The sequence below is a fragment of the Prionailurus bengalensis genome, chromosome B4 (assembly GCF_016509475.1).
Source record: "Prionailurus bengalensis isolate Pbe53 chromosome B4, Fcat_Pben_1.1_paternal_pri, whole genome shotgun sequence".
Classification (NCBI taxonomy): Eukaryota; Metazoa; Chordata; class Mammalia; order Carnivora; family Felidae; genus Prionailurus; species Prionailurus bengalensis.
This window is the reverse complement of record NC_057358.1, coordinates 15,467,839-15,485,359: the sequence shown is the minus strand read 5'-3', so window position 1 is coordinate 15,485,359 and position 17,521 is coordinate 15,467,839. Positions and strand designations below refer to the sequence as shown.

The 17,521-nt window shown below is 42.4% G+C and overlaps 1 protein-coding gene across 3 annotated transcripts in view; it reads left to right on the top strand.

The window, feature by feature from the left end:
* Positions 1-17,521, top strand: part of RSU1 (Ras suppressor protein 1) — a 203,532-nt gene that overhangs the window by 108,447 nt on the left and 77,564 nt on the right. For 2 of the 3 annotated variants that reach the window (XM_043564678.1, XM_043564677.1), the window contains one exon: positions 5,816-5,948. The exons of the other annotated variant lie outside the window; for it this stretch is intronic. In XM_043564678.1, the coding sequence (XP_043420613.1) occupies positions 5,816-5,948 (133 nt within the window). The remainder of the gene's footprint in view (positions 1-5,815; positions 5,949-17,521) is intronic. 3 annotated transcript variants of the gene reach the window in all.

The following is a 17,521-nucleotide window of genomic DNA, read 5'->3' as shown; positions in this document are numbered from 1 at the left end:
ATTACCACAAACATTTACTGTTACAATGTAAGCATTATTTTATGAGCCATATGATCATTTTCCATTCAGTAAAGTGTTTTGCTAAAGAAGGGGAAAAGTAGGAGCCTTCCATGTTGAGTTGTTACCTATAATCATGTACTTTTGCGATGAGTGGTATGGTATGTGGTAATAAGAATTATAGAGATTTAGGTGTAGAATATCTCTTTATGTATGGAGCAGCCGTAAATGTAGCTTGTATTTTGTGTTGGAGTCATTCGTGGTTAGCTTCAGTGTGTGGATTCACTGAGGAGCAGGGGTGATCTTTCAGCTGTCATAATGCCCCATCTAGACCCCTTCCAGAGCAAATCAATTATCTGCGTGTGGGTGAACCTAGTACACTAATGATAGACTGCCCAGTCAGCCATGGTTTGCTACTTTTACCTTGTTAGACCATGGCCTTAGATTTCTGGGAGTGAGCACCTGGCTTTTAGAGTGCATTAATTTAAAAAAGCGCTCCGTGGAATTTTGGAATTACGAAAGAAGGGAATGCCGCTTCGATGGTGTGAAAAATTGGCCCAGATCCTCTGGATTTCCTAATATATGATAAATAATATTTACCGGCCACATGTTTCAGAATTTCAAGTACACAGGAAGAATTCTGAACAGAGTGATTATGAAAATAACCAATTTCCGTAAGTGAAAATGACCATGTTTATTAATGGGGCCGCAATTGCCTATTGCATTCAATCCCATCTGTAACCAGCAAGGAGAACGATTGTTTTGCATGATTTAGTGCTTACAAAATTACGGTGGCACGGCAAAGCTTACTGTACCAGCCGCTTTGGAAAGAAGCATATGTGGTCCTTTTGCAGGTAATAAAATGGCAAATCCAATTTGCGATTGCAGAATAAGCCTCTGAGTGATATATGATCTTCATAGCAGCCTCGGTCAGGGGGTCACCGCTAATCACGGAGCTGGCTGGCTTCCCCTGTGGCCCGGGCCTTCCCACCGAAGAGTGAGCAGAGTGAATCTATGTCTGGGAGCCAGCCAGCCTGTCTGTAGATGCACCACTTTCTAGCTTATTAGATCCTCTTTGTCACAGTGCTTAATCCTGCTGCCTGATCCTTGTTAGAACACCACCAGAGCGCCGCTCGGGCTTCTAATAAAGGAGCTGGGCGAGGGCGCCTAACTAGACGCACTGAAGCGTGCGGCAGTGAGGGGGATTGCATCCTGACTGACAGCGGGGGCGAGACGCTTCCTGCATGTTATTACTTAAAAGGGAACCTACCTCCGACAGCTGACAGATGAGCTTTGCTGAGGCAAGGGTAACTTGTTGCTAGGCCAATATGAGACGGGTGTCATCTTTTCACATAGTATAATGGCCCAGCTTTACTCTAATTATATTAACCCCCTTCTGAAATTGCTGCATTCTGGGCCGGCACACCGGCAGGTAGGGAGGCCGGAGACAAATAGCCGGCTGGGAAGATTCCAGCCGCACAGAGGCGGGTATTGTGCTCTCCGCCGATGACATTAAGTTGAAAAGCAAAATAAGCACGTCCTGTTACCCCGAGCCGGGTTAGAGCTCCTAAGAGGCAGTGCTCGGGTTTGGCTTGCACGATCTCAGTCTCTGTCACCTACAGCAGTCGTCTGCTTTTAGGGTTTGCTGTGGATGTTAAACATGGTCTTCCTGCTTCTTTGTTTACAAGGAAAGAGCAGCTTCGACCACCAAGCTATTGTTTGGGGTCGCCCCCTCCCCCCAGGGAACTTGAATCACTCCCTGCCAATTCTGGCAGCCCGGTGAAGATCTGGGAATCTGACTCAGTACCTGTGTTTGATACTAAAATTAAGCACATGGGGGTGGGGGAGAGGGTGCCCCAGGTCCCCTCCCCCTCTGGAATGCACAGATGAGTGTAAAGTGGTAGAAACGAGAATGCTTATGAATATCCCATGATCCTTTGTGTTGTACCCCGACTTTCGCACTCCTTTTCCCCAAAGGGTACGTGTCTAGCTGGCATCCAGCGTCTCCTGCTCCTGCGTGCTCCAGTTAGCAGACGTCATTAGCAGTCCCCTCCGTCTCTTCTGTCTCCGTTGACAGCGCTTAAATAGAGACATTGCTAGGGACTGACAGATCTCCAGGGGGTTAGAGGCTTCAGACAAAAGGGCCCAGAGAACACGGCTGACCTTTCTTGGCATTACTCCTCTAGCTCTGTCTTCCGTGTGTGGCAGTCAGGGAGCATAGAACTTTAGTATGTGATTTTCAGAGGATTACCACTAAAAAGGCTGCCGGCTTCGTAAGAGGCTGCTAATAGGTTAACAAGAGGCCCCGTGCATTCCCGAGTGGGTAGGTGGTAGGAAGCAGGCTCTTCCTTCGCACAGAGACATGTACTTGTATCTCAAGCTCAAAGATGATCCATTAAGATTTGCTTCGCTCATAGCATACCTGTACTCCCGCATTTTCGGGACAACCCTTGGACCTTGGTGGAAGCAAGCTTATGATGCAGCCCAGGAGAAAAGAGAGTCTTCTTTCTCTCACTGTCCCATGGACGTCATCCCCGAGCTGAGGATTGCCTGTGGGGTCTTTCCTGGAGACTGTCTCTGGTCCACAGTTTTCTCACATGGACCCAGGGCCCTGAAAACACAGCATGGTGAGAAGTGCTCTGTGCTCCAGGTATCGAGTTCCCTTCCCTCGTCCTCCCCCTCTTCTTCTGTAGACTAGTCTGAACCACATGTTAAGAGAAAGCAATCCCGTTGAATTAATTCCTGGTGATATGCGAATGTTGGGGAGTCCCAGATGTTCACCAGATTAAATTATACCCATTAGAAATTCAGACTGTGTTTCTCAGTAGGATAGATGATTTGGGGAACAAGGAGGAAAGATCTTCAGGTCAGAGTAGCCACTAACAGGGAGATCCCCTTGTTTAGGAAATGGTTTGCTTCCTTATGCAATTCATGCCTTTTGTGGCTTCTCTTCCTTTTTTTCTTAGCCACTTTGGAATACGTATATTTTTCCAAATGTCTGTTATTTATTGTTTCATAGTTGATTTCATGCTGATGTCAGTGGGCAGGCCTCAGAGGCAGGATAAACATAGCTTGTTTATGGGGTGAAGATTTTAAGAGAGGTGTTTACTTCCACTGCCTCCACCCCCAGCTTATTAGTGAATTTGCTATACCATGGTGACCGTTGCCTGCTGTGGGGCCTTTCCTCAGTGACCATGCTTCCTAAGAACAATGGACAACATATTCACTGTACGTTTAAAACAGGCCACTTAAGAAATACGGGATTGTTGGGGTGCCTGGGTAGCTTAGTCGGTTAAGCGTCCGATTTCTGCTCAGGTCATGACCTCACAGTTCGTGAGTTCAAGCCCGGTGTCGGGCTCTGTGCTGACAGCTCAGAGCCTGGAACCTGCTTCGGATTCTGTGTGTCTTTCTCTCTGCCCCTCCCTTGCTCGCATGCGTGCGCTCTCTCTCTCTCTCTCTCTCATAAATAAACATTAAAAAAAATTTTTTTTTTAATATGGAATTGGTTTTGTTGTCTCTTTTAGAATTGTTTTTATTTTTATTTTTAGAGAGAGAGGGAGAGAGCAGGGGAGGGGGGAGAGGGAGGAAGAGAATCTTAAGCAGGTTCTGTGCTGTCAGCATGGGGCCTGATGTGAGACTCGATCCCACGAAGTGTGAGATCATGACCTGAGCTGAAATCAACAGTCAGCCACTTAACCGACTGAGCCACCTAGGCACTCCTAGAATTGTTTTTAAACGGAAGACTTTTTTTCAGATGTTATATTCATTTTTAGGAAAAGAAAAAATTGGAAAAAGTAATAGAATTATATGGAAGAGAGGACAGAGTACAGCAAACAATATCCTAAAAGAAAAAAATAATTACAGGGGAATTTAAACAAGATACAAATTTTTATTCTTAGAAAGCTAAAACCCCTCCCCAGGAGAAGATAAAAACAAATAGCTCAGGACTTACAGCTCACACCCAAGTAGGATATGCAGCTAAGAGAATTTGGACAACTCAGGGATTTTGACTTGTCTGAGGCAGTTTTCTGACTCCTGGTTTAGAGAATAAAGCCTATTAATTTACCCAATGATTTAATATCTGACTAATGATGTTTAACCATTAGGATGAGGAAACTGACAATATTGATAATCTTGGAGAGAAATTTATCTGCTTATTTTTGTAGTTGACACCAACAAATTCTAAGTAGCTTTGGAAAAATGATGAATTACTCATTATATTTGGTAATATCTGTTTTCTTGAGAAGCATTTTATTAAATGTAATCACTTTTATCTTGGTCTTTTCTTTATTTTTCTGAATAGTTACAAGTTCGTATAACAAGAAGAAGACAAATTGAAACCATCAATCGTTTTAAGAAGAAATATTACACCATCTTCCCAGTACAAATGTTTGTGCATTTCTTAAGTTCAGATCAGCTAGGACATTATGTGCTTCATGGTATACTTGCATCCCAGAATGTGTTTTCCTTATCCTGAGTTATCAGTTATGACACAATTGACAAGTAAAGTTTCAAAACTGGACAGGCAAGGCACGTTGGATGTATCTTGGGAAGAATAATCGGTGAATCTCTTGTCCTGCAGGCTGGGAGTCTGAAAATGGACTTCCTCAGTAGGGCCTTTAGGGGAAGGCTTTTGGTGAGTCTGATGCCAAGCAACCTGAATATGCTGCTGCTCCAACACCGTGCTGTCCTTATCTCTTGCGTAGGCAAGCGTGTGGTGGGAAGCTCTTTCACACGTAGCCTTTACCATTTTTGAATATACCAAACGGGGGGAAAAAGGTCAACTGACTATTAACAGATGATATTCAGATGGGTGGCACTTGCTGACTTTGTTATGCTACCTTCCTTAACTCATCCATGGTTGATCTAGAATATGTAACCTGAAAGCTTCACCAGACAGTGTAGAAAGAATACAAGATTTGGGGTCAGGAGCCTTGGGTTCAAATCCCGACTTTGACATTTTCTGCTTGGACATATTACTTAATTTTGTCATGTTTCCATTTTTCCATCTATAAGCGATGTCAATTATTGACCTTAGGGATTGGTAGGTAATCAAATGAAGAAATGGTTTTTAAAGCTAATTCATCAGCTGGTAAGGAGTATACAGATGTGAGTTTCCAGCATTTCTGTGTTAATGAGATTCATTTAGTGCCGATTCTGTGATGTGCTTATGGTCCCTGAGTAATACAACAATTTTACTTGGGCAACGTTCTTATCTTCCTTCACTCATGGTCTACTTTGATGAATGGTGATGTTGATTGGATTGGGTTTAGATGAGATTGGACAAGCAATAATATACATTGTCAAACAGAATTTCAGGAGGTTCTAAAAGGATTGTGTCTTTCAGTCTTGGATGGGTCATTTCCTTCTCTGTAACAAATACCTAGAAAAATAAAGTATATGCTGCATTTGCGAGAACACCTTCCAGGTTTCCTTCCTTCTTACCTTTTTATCTCCCTCCCTCCCTCCCTCCCTCCCTCCCTCCCTTCTTTCCTTCCTTCTTTCCTTCCTTCCTTCCTTCCTTCCTTCCTTCCTTCCTTCCTCCCTCCCTCCCTCCCTCCCTCCCTTCCTTCCTTCCTTCCTTCCTTCCTTCCTTCCTTCCTTCCTTCCTTCTGTTGTTAATTTCTTGGGCCAGGGTACTATCACTAACATTTCTTGCATACCAGTAAGGACTTGAAGTAACATTTTTAAAAAATCAACTCAAATGATCCAAGAGGTATTTTGGGTTGTGCCATGGTTACTGGGCAGGACTCCTTAGACCTGATTTGTGTTAGATGAAATGAACATCACCTCTCCTCTCTTCCTTCCATCATTTCAGGAAACTTGGATTTAACTGGTCAGAAGCAAGTGTTCAAAGCAGAGAACAATCCCTGGGTTACCCCCATTGCTGACCAGTTCCAGCTTGGTGTGTCCCACGTGTTTGAATATATCCGTTCTGAGACATACAAATAGTAAGTAGACTGTGATTCTCTAAATTAGTAGACTGTCGTTTTACAGTATTTGTAATTATGCCATTTTTAAAAACTATCATATGACCTTGTCATATTGGTGGCGGTTAGCTTATAGTATTTTTAAATGTTTTATTAATAACCACAGGTAGTAATTGCCCCTGTTATTTATAGATTATTCTTAATTGACGTTTTCAAGGGGAATTCACACCACAGTTGTTGAGAAAAATTTTAAGGCATTAAATTGGTTGCATATTCATGGCACTAACGAAATTCACCAGACACATTAAGATCAGCACGTACTTTTTTCTCCTTTGAATGCAAAGAATAAGAAATGTTATGAAAAAATTGTTAAGCAGTTTATTTATAGCATTAGGAGGAGATACTAGGAAAGCATCATTCTATTCTTTAGAAGCTCTTACTCTAGCAAGATGATAATCTCTCTAAGAGAAAAAGAAAAGGCAGAAAAAGAGGAGGAGGAACCAGCCAGCTTGAGTCACAGCATCAAAATCCCTTAAGTCCTTGCCCTGGGTCAAGGGCGACCTTGGGGAGCCAGCCCTAGGGCCTAACTGTCCACACCTCTTTCTTCCTCATTGTGTCAAAGGGCTGCTGGAATTCTTCCCTCCCCACTTGCCCTGTTGGTTCCTGCATCTTCTGACGTTATTTCCCCCTCATCCCACCCCCATCCCTCAGTTGAAATGATATTTATCGTAGTGCTTCCCGATCCTTAATGGTGAAATCTAGTCCCTTCTAGTGTTAAACAAATACAGAAGAGACCCGAAAAAAAAAAAAAAATCCATACTCTGATTTAATCAGATTTTGTGTCCAGCACCATCCTTTGAGAATTTCACATCCCAGCTACTAGAGAAGAGCGCGAGAATCATTAAAGGTCACATTCAGTTAGGAGTTTGCTTTTTGGGGCTTAAAAAAATCCCCCCCACTCAACACAGGCCTCACTGAGTCCGTGCTGGGGCAGCGGGTCAGGATTAGCCCACAGGGCAGAATCCCTGCCGGTAGATTGTCAGCTGTGTGCTTCTGGACCCTCCTCCCGTGTACCGTGTTCCTGGTCCCACATCTAGGACTTGGTGTAGTCCTGTGTGCCTCAGGCAGAGCCACAGAGAAGATGAGCCGGGAAGAACGATGGTGTTAAAATTAAATACGCTTAAATTGCTGAAATGATAGCATATCCTCATATGTGAAAGCCGCTTAAAGCACGATTTAGGTTTCTTTTAAGATGATACCGTGACATTTACAATATGCCTTTCAAGACTTACCTCAAGAGTAAACTGAGAGAAGTAGAAGATGTGTTTTATTGTTTCATGAGCCTCATAGTTACTTGCAATGATATATATAGTGTCTTTAAATATGAATATAGCTCAGCCTTGGAAATTAGTTCATTATGAAAATGTGTGAAAATATAATTGCAAATGAGCAGCGTATTGTTCATTTTTTTCCTCTTAAATTGTTAATCATTGCTATCATCAGTTTTAGATAGAGGTCTGATATTTTCTCAGTAAATGGGAGTCTCCATAGATCTTCATTTGTAGGTTATCTTTTCAGAAAATCATTGTCTATACCTTAACATACAGAAAAATACACAAACAAGCTTTTATGAACTCAGAACTGGGGAAAATATTTGTTTTTCATTCTAGATAACCCTGTTTTATTTTATCATCCATCAATTTATAATCTATAGAGTATTAGAGCACATTGCCTATAAAAGCACTTCTAATTTTAATTTCATTTTAAAAGATTACGTTTTGAATTGATGGATATTGTGTTAACTCCAAGTCCTTGACTAATCACCAGCATACGGAAACTATTGTATGTTACGAACTATTTCTGGTTATTTGAACATGGTTAGGATGTTGGATGAATGAGGCTCATGGCTTCGATTGAGTTCGTTAGTGGGCTCTTTGAAAGGGACTGTATATGACACAGCATTTTCATCAGTAGCATGTTTGTTGCCTCTGGCCCCGTCTCTCTTACTAGCATCCTAGTTTTGAGGATCAGAGTAATGTAAACAATTTGCCCACTGGCTTATGTTCTGATTTCCTCCTGGAGAACGAAGTTATCCTTTATACAGTGACATGAGCATCCACAAGCTTAAGTAAGCGTAGGGGAGTCATCACCCCCTTTCTTGGGGGACCAGTTAGTACAACGTTCACTGCTTTTAGAGGAGTCTGTGGGAGCCTCAACTGGGAGGATACACTTGATGTGACCTCCTTAAGGGCAGGGGCCCTCGGTGAATTCCCTCAGAGTTCTCCCCTTCTCCTTAGGAAGGAGAGAAGTGTTAGTGGCTTGGTATTTCAGCTTTCTGTCCTTCACCCATTCTCCCACATCTTCTGTGTTCACTCCTTTACTGAACGTACTAGCTGAACACGTGGCCTATTAACTAAGTTAGATGCTAAGTCAGACTCAGTCTTTTTTAAAATAGTACTTACACAAAAATGCCACCATTATGTTTCACTGAGTGTTAAAATGTAAGGCCTTCTTGGGGCGCCTGAGTGGCTCAGTCGGTTAAGCTTCCTACTCTTGGCTTGGGCTCAGGTCATGATCTCATGGTTCGTGGGTTTGAGCCCCGTGAAGGGCTCTGTGCTGACAGTGACGATCCTGCTTGGAATTCTCTCTTTCTGTCCTTCCCTGACTCGTGCTTTCTCTCTCTCTCTCTCAAAATAAGTAAACTTAAAAAATAAAATAAAAGGGAAGAACCTCTTTTTTATGAATAGCTGTACATTACTGTGTCCTCATGTAACTAGAACCCAACTTAATTCTTTAATTTTTTTCAGCAGCCACTTCCTAATTAGAGGACCTTTTGCATCCCTACCAACTACCTGAAAAAATGTTATTCTAATTAAGCAGGTGCTTGGCTACTTTTTTTTTTTAAAGCTGGGCATGTGATGACTTTGAAGGAGCCGGTTTATTCATTACAGATATTTTTTTCAAAAAAGCCAATTTCACATTCAGCACCTTCACCTTAGATATTCCGTTCCAAAAGCTGCAGTTTCTACTCTCGCTTGTCCTTTTTTGTGTAAGCCACATAGACCCCTTCCAGCAAAAAGTCCCTTTTTTGTGTATCGATCTTGAGACGACTCCCATGGAAGCACATTTTCATTTTGCTTTGGCACTTACTTGCCAACGCCTCTGCTTCCTTATTTTCCTTTTTTCTAACCAATCGACCCATTCCTAAGTGAGATCAGTAAACACCTCACCGGCATGTCTCGTTTTCATTCATGTCTGCGGTCGACTTTCACAGCGACCTTCACGTTCCAGGCACATCCTCAGAGGCCTTCTGAGTGTAGAGCAGCGACAGGTGGAGAAGACGGATTATCTGATTTCCAGGCTCTAATGGACTCCAAGAGGAGCCGCGGACATTGGAAACCAAACAGTGCAATCAGTGTTGAGGAAGAATTAAAATGTTCCGAGAGGATTTGACACGAGGAAGATAGGAACTTGCGCAGTGGAGCAGGGGCCGGGGAGACGCGGGTAGGTGTGGCCGGGAGCATGTTACGGTAGCGTGCTGTAGAACACGCTTGGGGCATTCATCATGCCTTCCAACTCATTTCTCAGGTGGGGACTGTTCTTTGTTATTTGTCATACTTTCAGCCAGGGGAACATATTGGCTGGTGTCATTGCATAAAAAAAGCCGCTCATCCAGTTTTTGAGGAGCAAACCCTGCAAGTACATTAACATTTTTCAGGCTGTCCTTAGGCCATAGGGTCACCTCCTAACGCTGTATCCGGTGGTGGTTTTCTCCTTGTTTGACCTCTTTTATTTCTGTGAAGCAGAATTATGATAGAATAGTCACCACTTGTTTAGTTTCCAGAAGGTAGTTTTTTTTTTTTTTTTTTTTTTTTTTTTTTACCTCCAGGAGGAGAAGTCAGATTAGAGTCAGGATCCCTGACAAGATTCTTTGTGAAAGGGAGTAACTCACACTTTTCACATTTCCATCAAGGAAGGTGGATGGGAACCGCAAGCCATTTTAAAAGCTGACAAGTTAACTCTTAACAAAAGAAGAGGTTTGACAAATGTTAGGCTGAAAATGTGTTGGTTGAAAGAGGCATTTGGAAAACAGGCACCCTCATGAAGGCTGCAATTTGCGAAGCATGGCGGTCCTTAAGCCTCATTTCCAGAGCGGCATAACTCAAAGGATGCTTCCCTGGCATTTTCCTGTCTCGTGACTTGCTTTTGTCTCTAGGGGAAGGCGCCACACTCACTCACTTTATTTTCTTTTTTAATCTTCAGTGGAGACTGGCCATACTATTATTCATGCCGGTTCTCGGAAACATTTTAACAATGTTAGCAGTATTTGGTGGATGGTGGGCAGTGATGAGAAAAATGCCAGCAATTTCTTTTCACTACAAATCTAGCAAAATAAGTCATCCTGTTCGGCTTATAAGGAGGAATACTTTGATCTTCTGGGTATCCTCTCCAAACTTATTTTACTCGTACAGTTAAAACTAAGTAATGTTTTCTTTTTTTCTTCACTGTGTGCCAACCTGTCACAGGCTGTAGTGGACGTAAATGGGCTTTATTAAACAACTATCATATCCTCTAATGCCTGCTGAGTCTGTGACGTAGAAGATCCTTAGATAACAGATATATCTGGTCTACCAAAAGGCTAAAGCATTTCAAACCTAATTGGTGACCCCCTCCCCCCCACCACCCATTCATTTTAAGACAGGCCTTTCAGGAAGGAAATCCCATATAACAAAACTTTCCAAACCTTATTATTTCCTGGTGAAGTATAAAAATGGATGCACAGAACTAGCAGATGGTTTTATAAATATCATGGAAAGATGAAGGAGAGTGTTAAACTTCCAGGACCTTTTTAGCAGTTAGTGAATTTTACGTAGTGACTTAGGAATGCAGAAAAAACGTAGACTTCTCTTTCATTACTGTATCTGAAAACAGCTCAAATTAAGTCAGAGAAAAACAATATTTCCTTAGAGTAGACGTGAAAATGAAGAACCGGTTTTGGTTTTTTTTTTTCCCCCCTAAAGCTTTGGACATAAAAGATTGTTTTTATTTTTAAAGGTTGACTGTGTATTGGGTGCCTGGTAATTTATATTTCCTCTATAGATGTTATATATGTATATATTTTTCTTGTTAATAAACATATTATCACATTTGTACCATAACATAAAATATGGTTCAAATTCTTGACATCTCCAGATCTATTTGCATGCAAATATGTTGCATTTATCTAACATCGCTAAGAAATAGCAAAGAGAAAAGGGAAACTGTCCATAAAGTATATTTTGGGTAGTATGAGGTCATATCCCTTATCTGATGTTACCTTCAGTGGTAAAATTACACAGTGCTCCTTTTTCTCCAGATACTATGTTACCAGCACAAGTTATTCCACTGAACAGACGTAATTTGGGATGTAGTATCAGCTGTCGTCCTTGGACATACTCATTCACCTGTTGCTGTCTGTGGCCATGAGCGTTTCATTGCTCTGGTAAACTAATACCTCCCTCTTAAGGTAACAGGAAGAAAACAGATCACGTGAGAAAAGAGTACATAACAATTTTCTCTCTCTTACAAGTTTTTTGATTAGATTAATGTAATTTACACTTAAAAGGATTTTTGCTCTCCTGCTTTTAACTTGTTTAGCGCTATTCAGGTAAACTTGAGAGGTAATTAGTAATTTTCCATTTTCTTTGTACATGTGCACATTTCTTTCAATACATGAAGTTTTTACATGCCTTGTGAAGCTTTATTTTTCTAGTTTTATTTTATTTTATAGTTCGTGCAAAATGGTTCGGTTTTTTAAATGGAAGGTGTTTCCCATTCGATATTGCCGGTGCACCTGAAGTTTGGGAGAGTTAAAGGAGGGAACCTCTACCCCCTAAACATAGTAAGGTCAAAGTTGAACCTTGCCAGGGTTTACAAACTAGCTTCAGGATGCTACCTGTTATTCCTGAACGCGTCTGGGAAACCCTGTCTTATACATATTTGGGGATGTTTTTTACTCTGACTTGAATATACGCGCACACTTGGAAAAGCTTCCCTCCCAAACCCATGTTCGCTGTGGTCCTCCAATGTGGTCACGCCGTAGCCACATTGTGCTGGCCTGCCAGCCCTGTGGGGACAGGTTTGGGCATGTTTGGCCGATGGGCAGGAGCTGTGTCAGTCTTTCTGCATTTTATGTAGCCGCTAGTGTCCTTACCACTAAAAGGTTGAATACATTTAAGGGCGCCTGGGCGGCTCAGTCGGTTAAGCATCTGACTTCGGCTCAGGTCATGATCTCATAGCTTGTGAGTTTGAGCCCCGCGTCGGGCTCTGTGCTGACAGCTCAGAGCCTGGAGCCTGTTTTGGATTCTGTGTCTCCCTCTTTCTCTGCCTCCCCTGCTCATGCTCTGTCTCTGTCTGTCTCAAAACTAAATACGAACACTAAAAAAAAAAAAAAAAGTTGAATACATTTAGAATAAATGGGAAAAAAACACAACTTCCACGTCAAAGGGAGAAGAGTGATGTTTATCCTGAACCTCACACCTTTATGTAATACTGTAAAGAACAGAACCTTCATGTCCTCCCTCCCCCACCCCATCTCCTCGCTTGTATGTTGACTGTCCAGCTTGCATTAAGCCTGTCTTGTACAGCTGTACTGTTATGTACAGCGTGATTCGTTACAGTTTCAATTTAAGGTAAATAGAATACAGATAATTTGTTCCACTTGACAGGAGAAAATCAACATAGCCTAGACCCAGCTTGCCCTCTGAAAGAGAAATGTGTCAGGTTACTTCCTCTTCAAGAGCTATTTTGAGTTCCATTTTTAGATGGTATTCACTTGATAGAATCACATTGATCTATTGAGTATTGACCTCCTCAGTGAAATGAAATTGATCAGCCTTGCATATTGACAACTTTTTTTTTTAACTTCCATTCGTCTTAAGTTCAATGCTTGATGCTTTCTGTCCAGCTAAGATGAGTTATTGCCTGTATTTGCAGTTTTTATTTGAGAGATAAATTAATAAGTGGTGCTTTTATAATAAAGAAAAACCTTGTGGTTTCTATTCTCTACACAGCAATACCTTGTTTTATTACATGCGGGCTTTTCATTGAGGCCTGGTCTCGTATTCTGGTTGTGAATTACTGGAGGGTTTTGAGGAGGAGTTTTTGGTAAATTTTTGGGAGTTCAGTACTGTCAGCTATTCTGCTTTAGAATGTTTACAATGTGAAAGGAGTTTCAATCAGCTTTATCCTATAAAAAACTCAACTGTGAGTTACGTTTATAGGCATTTGTTGATGTTCCAATTTATTTGTCAGCCATTAAGGCAACAACTTTTCATATTTTATCCTCTTCTGTTTGTATATTATTTCACGTATATTTTTAAGACTCATGGTATCAGGGTGCCTGGATGGCTCAGTTGGTTCAGCGTCCAACTTCAGCTCATGATTACACAGTTTGTGAGTTTGAGCCCCGCAGCTAACAGTGCAGAGTCTGCTTGCGATTCTCCCTCTCCCCCTCTCCATTACCTCTCCCTCAATTGTTCCTGTGTGCTCCCCCCACCCCCTCTCTAAATAAATAAACTTAAAAAAAAAAAAAAAGACTCATGGTACAAAAAGTTTGTGGTCAAGAAATACTATTTCCGGGGCGCCTGGGTGGCTTGGTCGGTTAAGCGTCCGACTTCGGCTCAGGTCATGATCTCACGGTCCATGAGTTCGAGCCCCGCATCGGGCTCTGCGCTGACCGCTCAGAGCCTGGAGCCTGTTTCAGATTCTGTGTCTCCCCCTCTCTCTGCCCCTCCCCTGTTCATGCTCTGTCTCAAAAATAAATAAACGTTAAAAAAAAATTAAAAAAAAAAGAAATACTATTTCCACTGTAATAGTTTGTCGTAGACTCTGGGTCTGAAGTTCTCTCTTGTCCAGCAAGAGAGCGGACACAGGATTAAAATGCAAGAGAGGCTAATGTTCAGGAGGAGACAAGAGCCCAGAGTGAGGGTCCGTGCTCCATTTTTATTAGGATCAGAAGGCTTACAAGCGTGATAGATGTGCAGAAAGAGACAGTGAAAACTTGAACATTAACTCACGCGTGTGGGGAAATAAGGATTCGAAGATATTGCTGTGTTAGGGGTTGGGTCAATACGAAACAAAATCCTGGAGCCTGGCAGATGGTTGTTTGGGTGGGCAAGAGGCTCCACTTTGGGTCTTTTTATCTTAGCTAGCCTAGGGGATAAGACAGAGCATGCTACCTCAGGGTCAACAAGGCACCTTTCTTTTGCTAATTAGCTCTGCTCCTGGCAATTTCACCCTGCTTTGGTCTAGAGCCCAGTTTAGGTGTTTACCTATTTTGGTCCTTCTCTCCTGTGAAAGCAGCTATTGTACTAAATTGGGGGGCGTTGTCACCCAAAATACGTAATGTTGATTACCTAATCTTGGATGCTTACATTCTGTGGCTTCCTAATTCTTTATGCCTTGTTAACCCACGGGTGCAAGCTCCGGGAGTTCCTCAGGCATATTCCCCACAACAGTTAATTTTTAGGTAGTCTCACTTGTAGCATACACTGTTTCATCACCTTCAAAATGTATATCTTATTCTCCATCCAAGTAGATAGTGTGTTTTTAGAAAATAAATAAATTATCATTGAGGATGTGGTTGTTTTAGATGTCACGTTTACCAGATAAGCACATAGCTTTTTTCTTTTTCTTCCTGCTGATACCTAGTTTTGTCTAATTGTGGCTGTTGAAGCCATTCAGCAGAACTTTATTATCTTACTGTCCTGGAGGCTGGAAGTCTGAGATCAAGGGTTGGAGGGGTTGGTTTTTTCTGAGGGGTGGATCTGTTCCAGGCCTTTCTCCTTGGCCTGCAGATGGCCATTTTCTCCCCATGTGTCTTCACATGATCTTCCTTGCGTGTTTATCTGTTTCTGCGTCCAAATTTCCCATTCTTGCAAGGACGCAAATATCACATTCTGAGGTGCTGGGGGCTAGGACTTCAGCAGATGAGTTTGGGAACGGATAGGGGTACAGTTAACCCATGGCACTCTTGTTACTCAGACGCCCACAAATCGCGTTCAGTTCTCTATTTGTCCACCACCTTCTCTATTCTTTTCCTCCGCCACCCCCATAGCTTCACCGTAGGCATGTTCTGTTTATTAGTATGTTTCACTGACTGTGTGAGGCTTGATCTACCCCCCCCACCCACCCCATGCCTCTCCTAATGTGCTTGGCTTTTGGGGTTCTGTTCCCCCAAAGCATGCAGATTGACTCCTGTTTCATTTCAGGGACACATGTGATAGGCTCTTGTTCCTGGCAGAGGAGTCAGTGTTTTTTACTGCTCATCTTCCTGTAACAGCAGACCACATTAAAACAGAAACTGGTCAGGATTTAAACGTTCCTTGGGAATGAAAGGCACCTAACACAGCCCCTTCCTTTGTCCCATTTGGCTAGAGAATTCAACAAGGAAGGCTTACATAGAGCACCAACCCCTGGACCCCATGCTATTTCTTTCACAGAATCTTCTAGAGGGGAGATGTTGTGCAGGGGGCCTTTGTCCTCCTGTCTGCTTCATGCCGTGGGACCCATGCTAGTAAGTAAGGAATCTTCTCCCTGGGACTTTGTGGTCTTGAGTGGTAGCTCCTAGCATTGTACTCAGTAAGGGATCAGGGATTTCCTGACTCGTCTCAGAGTTGCGGTAACCACATCTGGAGCCCTTGTAACTTTGCTTCATTTTCTTTACCTTATCTCCAGAGATCTCCAGAGTCTTTACAGGCAAGAATGAGACTACTCATAACAAAGTAGGGAGTTCTGTTCTTACCTAATTAAGACAGGTTTGCTTTCCCAGCAGAGGGAGAAAGACATCGGAGATAGCGTGCATATTTTCTTATGATGCACCATGACGTAAAGACAAAGGCATACTCTGGCCTGAGGAAAAAGAAGTCTGTTCTTAGTGTATGTCCTGGTCCTTAGAGGTGGCTTCTTGTCCCACCTTCTGGTCGGCGGCAGACGGCCTCTTCACACCCACTTTCAACTTCCCCATCTCAAAGTGAGTGATGCAAACTTGATCATCTCATAGTTGCCCCAGCAATGATTTTTTTTTAATGTTTATTTATTTTTGAGAGTGAGAGAGAGAGACAGAGTATGAGCGTGAGAGGGGTAGAGAGAGAGGGAGACAGAGAATCCGAAGCAGGCTCCAGGCTCTGAGCTGTCAGCACAGAGCCCGACGCGGGGCTTGAACTCACGAGCTGTGAGATCATGACTTGAGCCGAAGTCAGTCGCCCAAGCTACTGAGCCACCCAGGCGCCCCCCAGCAATGATTTTTAATTCCATTTTTCCCCCTCTAGGAAACATGTTTTATTGTCTATATTCATTATTTTTAAAAAATTTAGTTTAATTCCTTAATTTGCCCCACCATATGGCTTTACTTCATTGATTTTTTTTTTAAGGCAACAGAAGATGATGATGACCCTGAATATAAATTGTTACAGGAAAATGGATACAAGATAAAATTACCAGATCAACCTTTTTATTCTATATTTTATGGAATACCTAATATATGTTTGGCAGTAACTTATTCCTACACATGAATTCCTGACACTTTCGATTCTTCAGACTTATTAATCAGTGTTGTCAGCACCAGAGCAATTTTATGAGACTTACCAGTCATCAAAAATTTATTATCAGATAAATCAAAGAAACAACGAGCATCTTAATAGGGTAGAGAAAGTGGCATGTAAAGGATCGTTTAAGACTGTGCTTTTTGTCGGTTGTGTGTTATATTTACAACCATTATCAGAGAACTTACCTACAATTTCATGCGAAGAATCAGCAGGGTGATCGTTACCTTCTTAGGTGAAACCTCTTTTCTTTGTTTTTGTCCAGTAGAATATTCCGTTGGGTCTGACTGTAGGACTGGGGATGCTAAACAGACAGAAAGTAGGAAACATCATGTTCCAATGATACGCTTACAGCATTTATTTTAAAATAGGATCTACATTTTTCTTTGGGATTTTGTTACCATTGTCATCCAAAGTTCAGAACTGTCAAGCTCTGTCCTTTCCAATCGGAGCGAGATTACTAAGCTTGAACTCTTCGAAGTGGCCTGGGGAGGCAGCAGTAGGCAGACTGCCGCTCTTGTGGACGGGCTCCGCGTGTACCTTCTGAGAAATGAGGCACAGGTTTACGTCTGCTGTATTCTTGGCACTGTTTTTGACACCATTCTGACAGTGTGGAAAAAAAAGATTGGATCCTCATCATGTGAGATGAGCTGTTGGGAGGGGAGCTTTTCCATCACCTGAGCCCCGGCCTGAGGGTACCAGACTCCCAATTGTCTACAAGACAGAAGGGTCATGGCAGTGGCCCAAGGAAGAGCTGAGCTGCACTGAGGAGCTTAATACGGAACCACTGGGAGTGGACCCAAAAGATGAGGCTGGGTTGCTTCCCATCAGAGATACAACCTGCTTCCCACCTCGCACCTCCTTAAGTGCTCTTTTCTCTGCCTGGAATGTTCCTTCTTCCCGTACTTCCCTATTGAATGCCCAAGTGTTTTTCAAGTATCAAATATTGCTTCCTTAGAGACCTTTTTGTGAATATTTCCCTATTGCCCATCTATTCCAAATCCCTTTTAT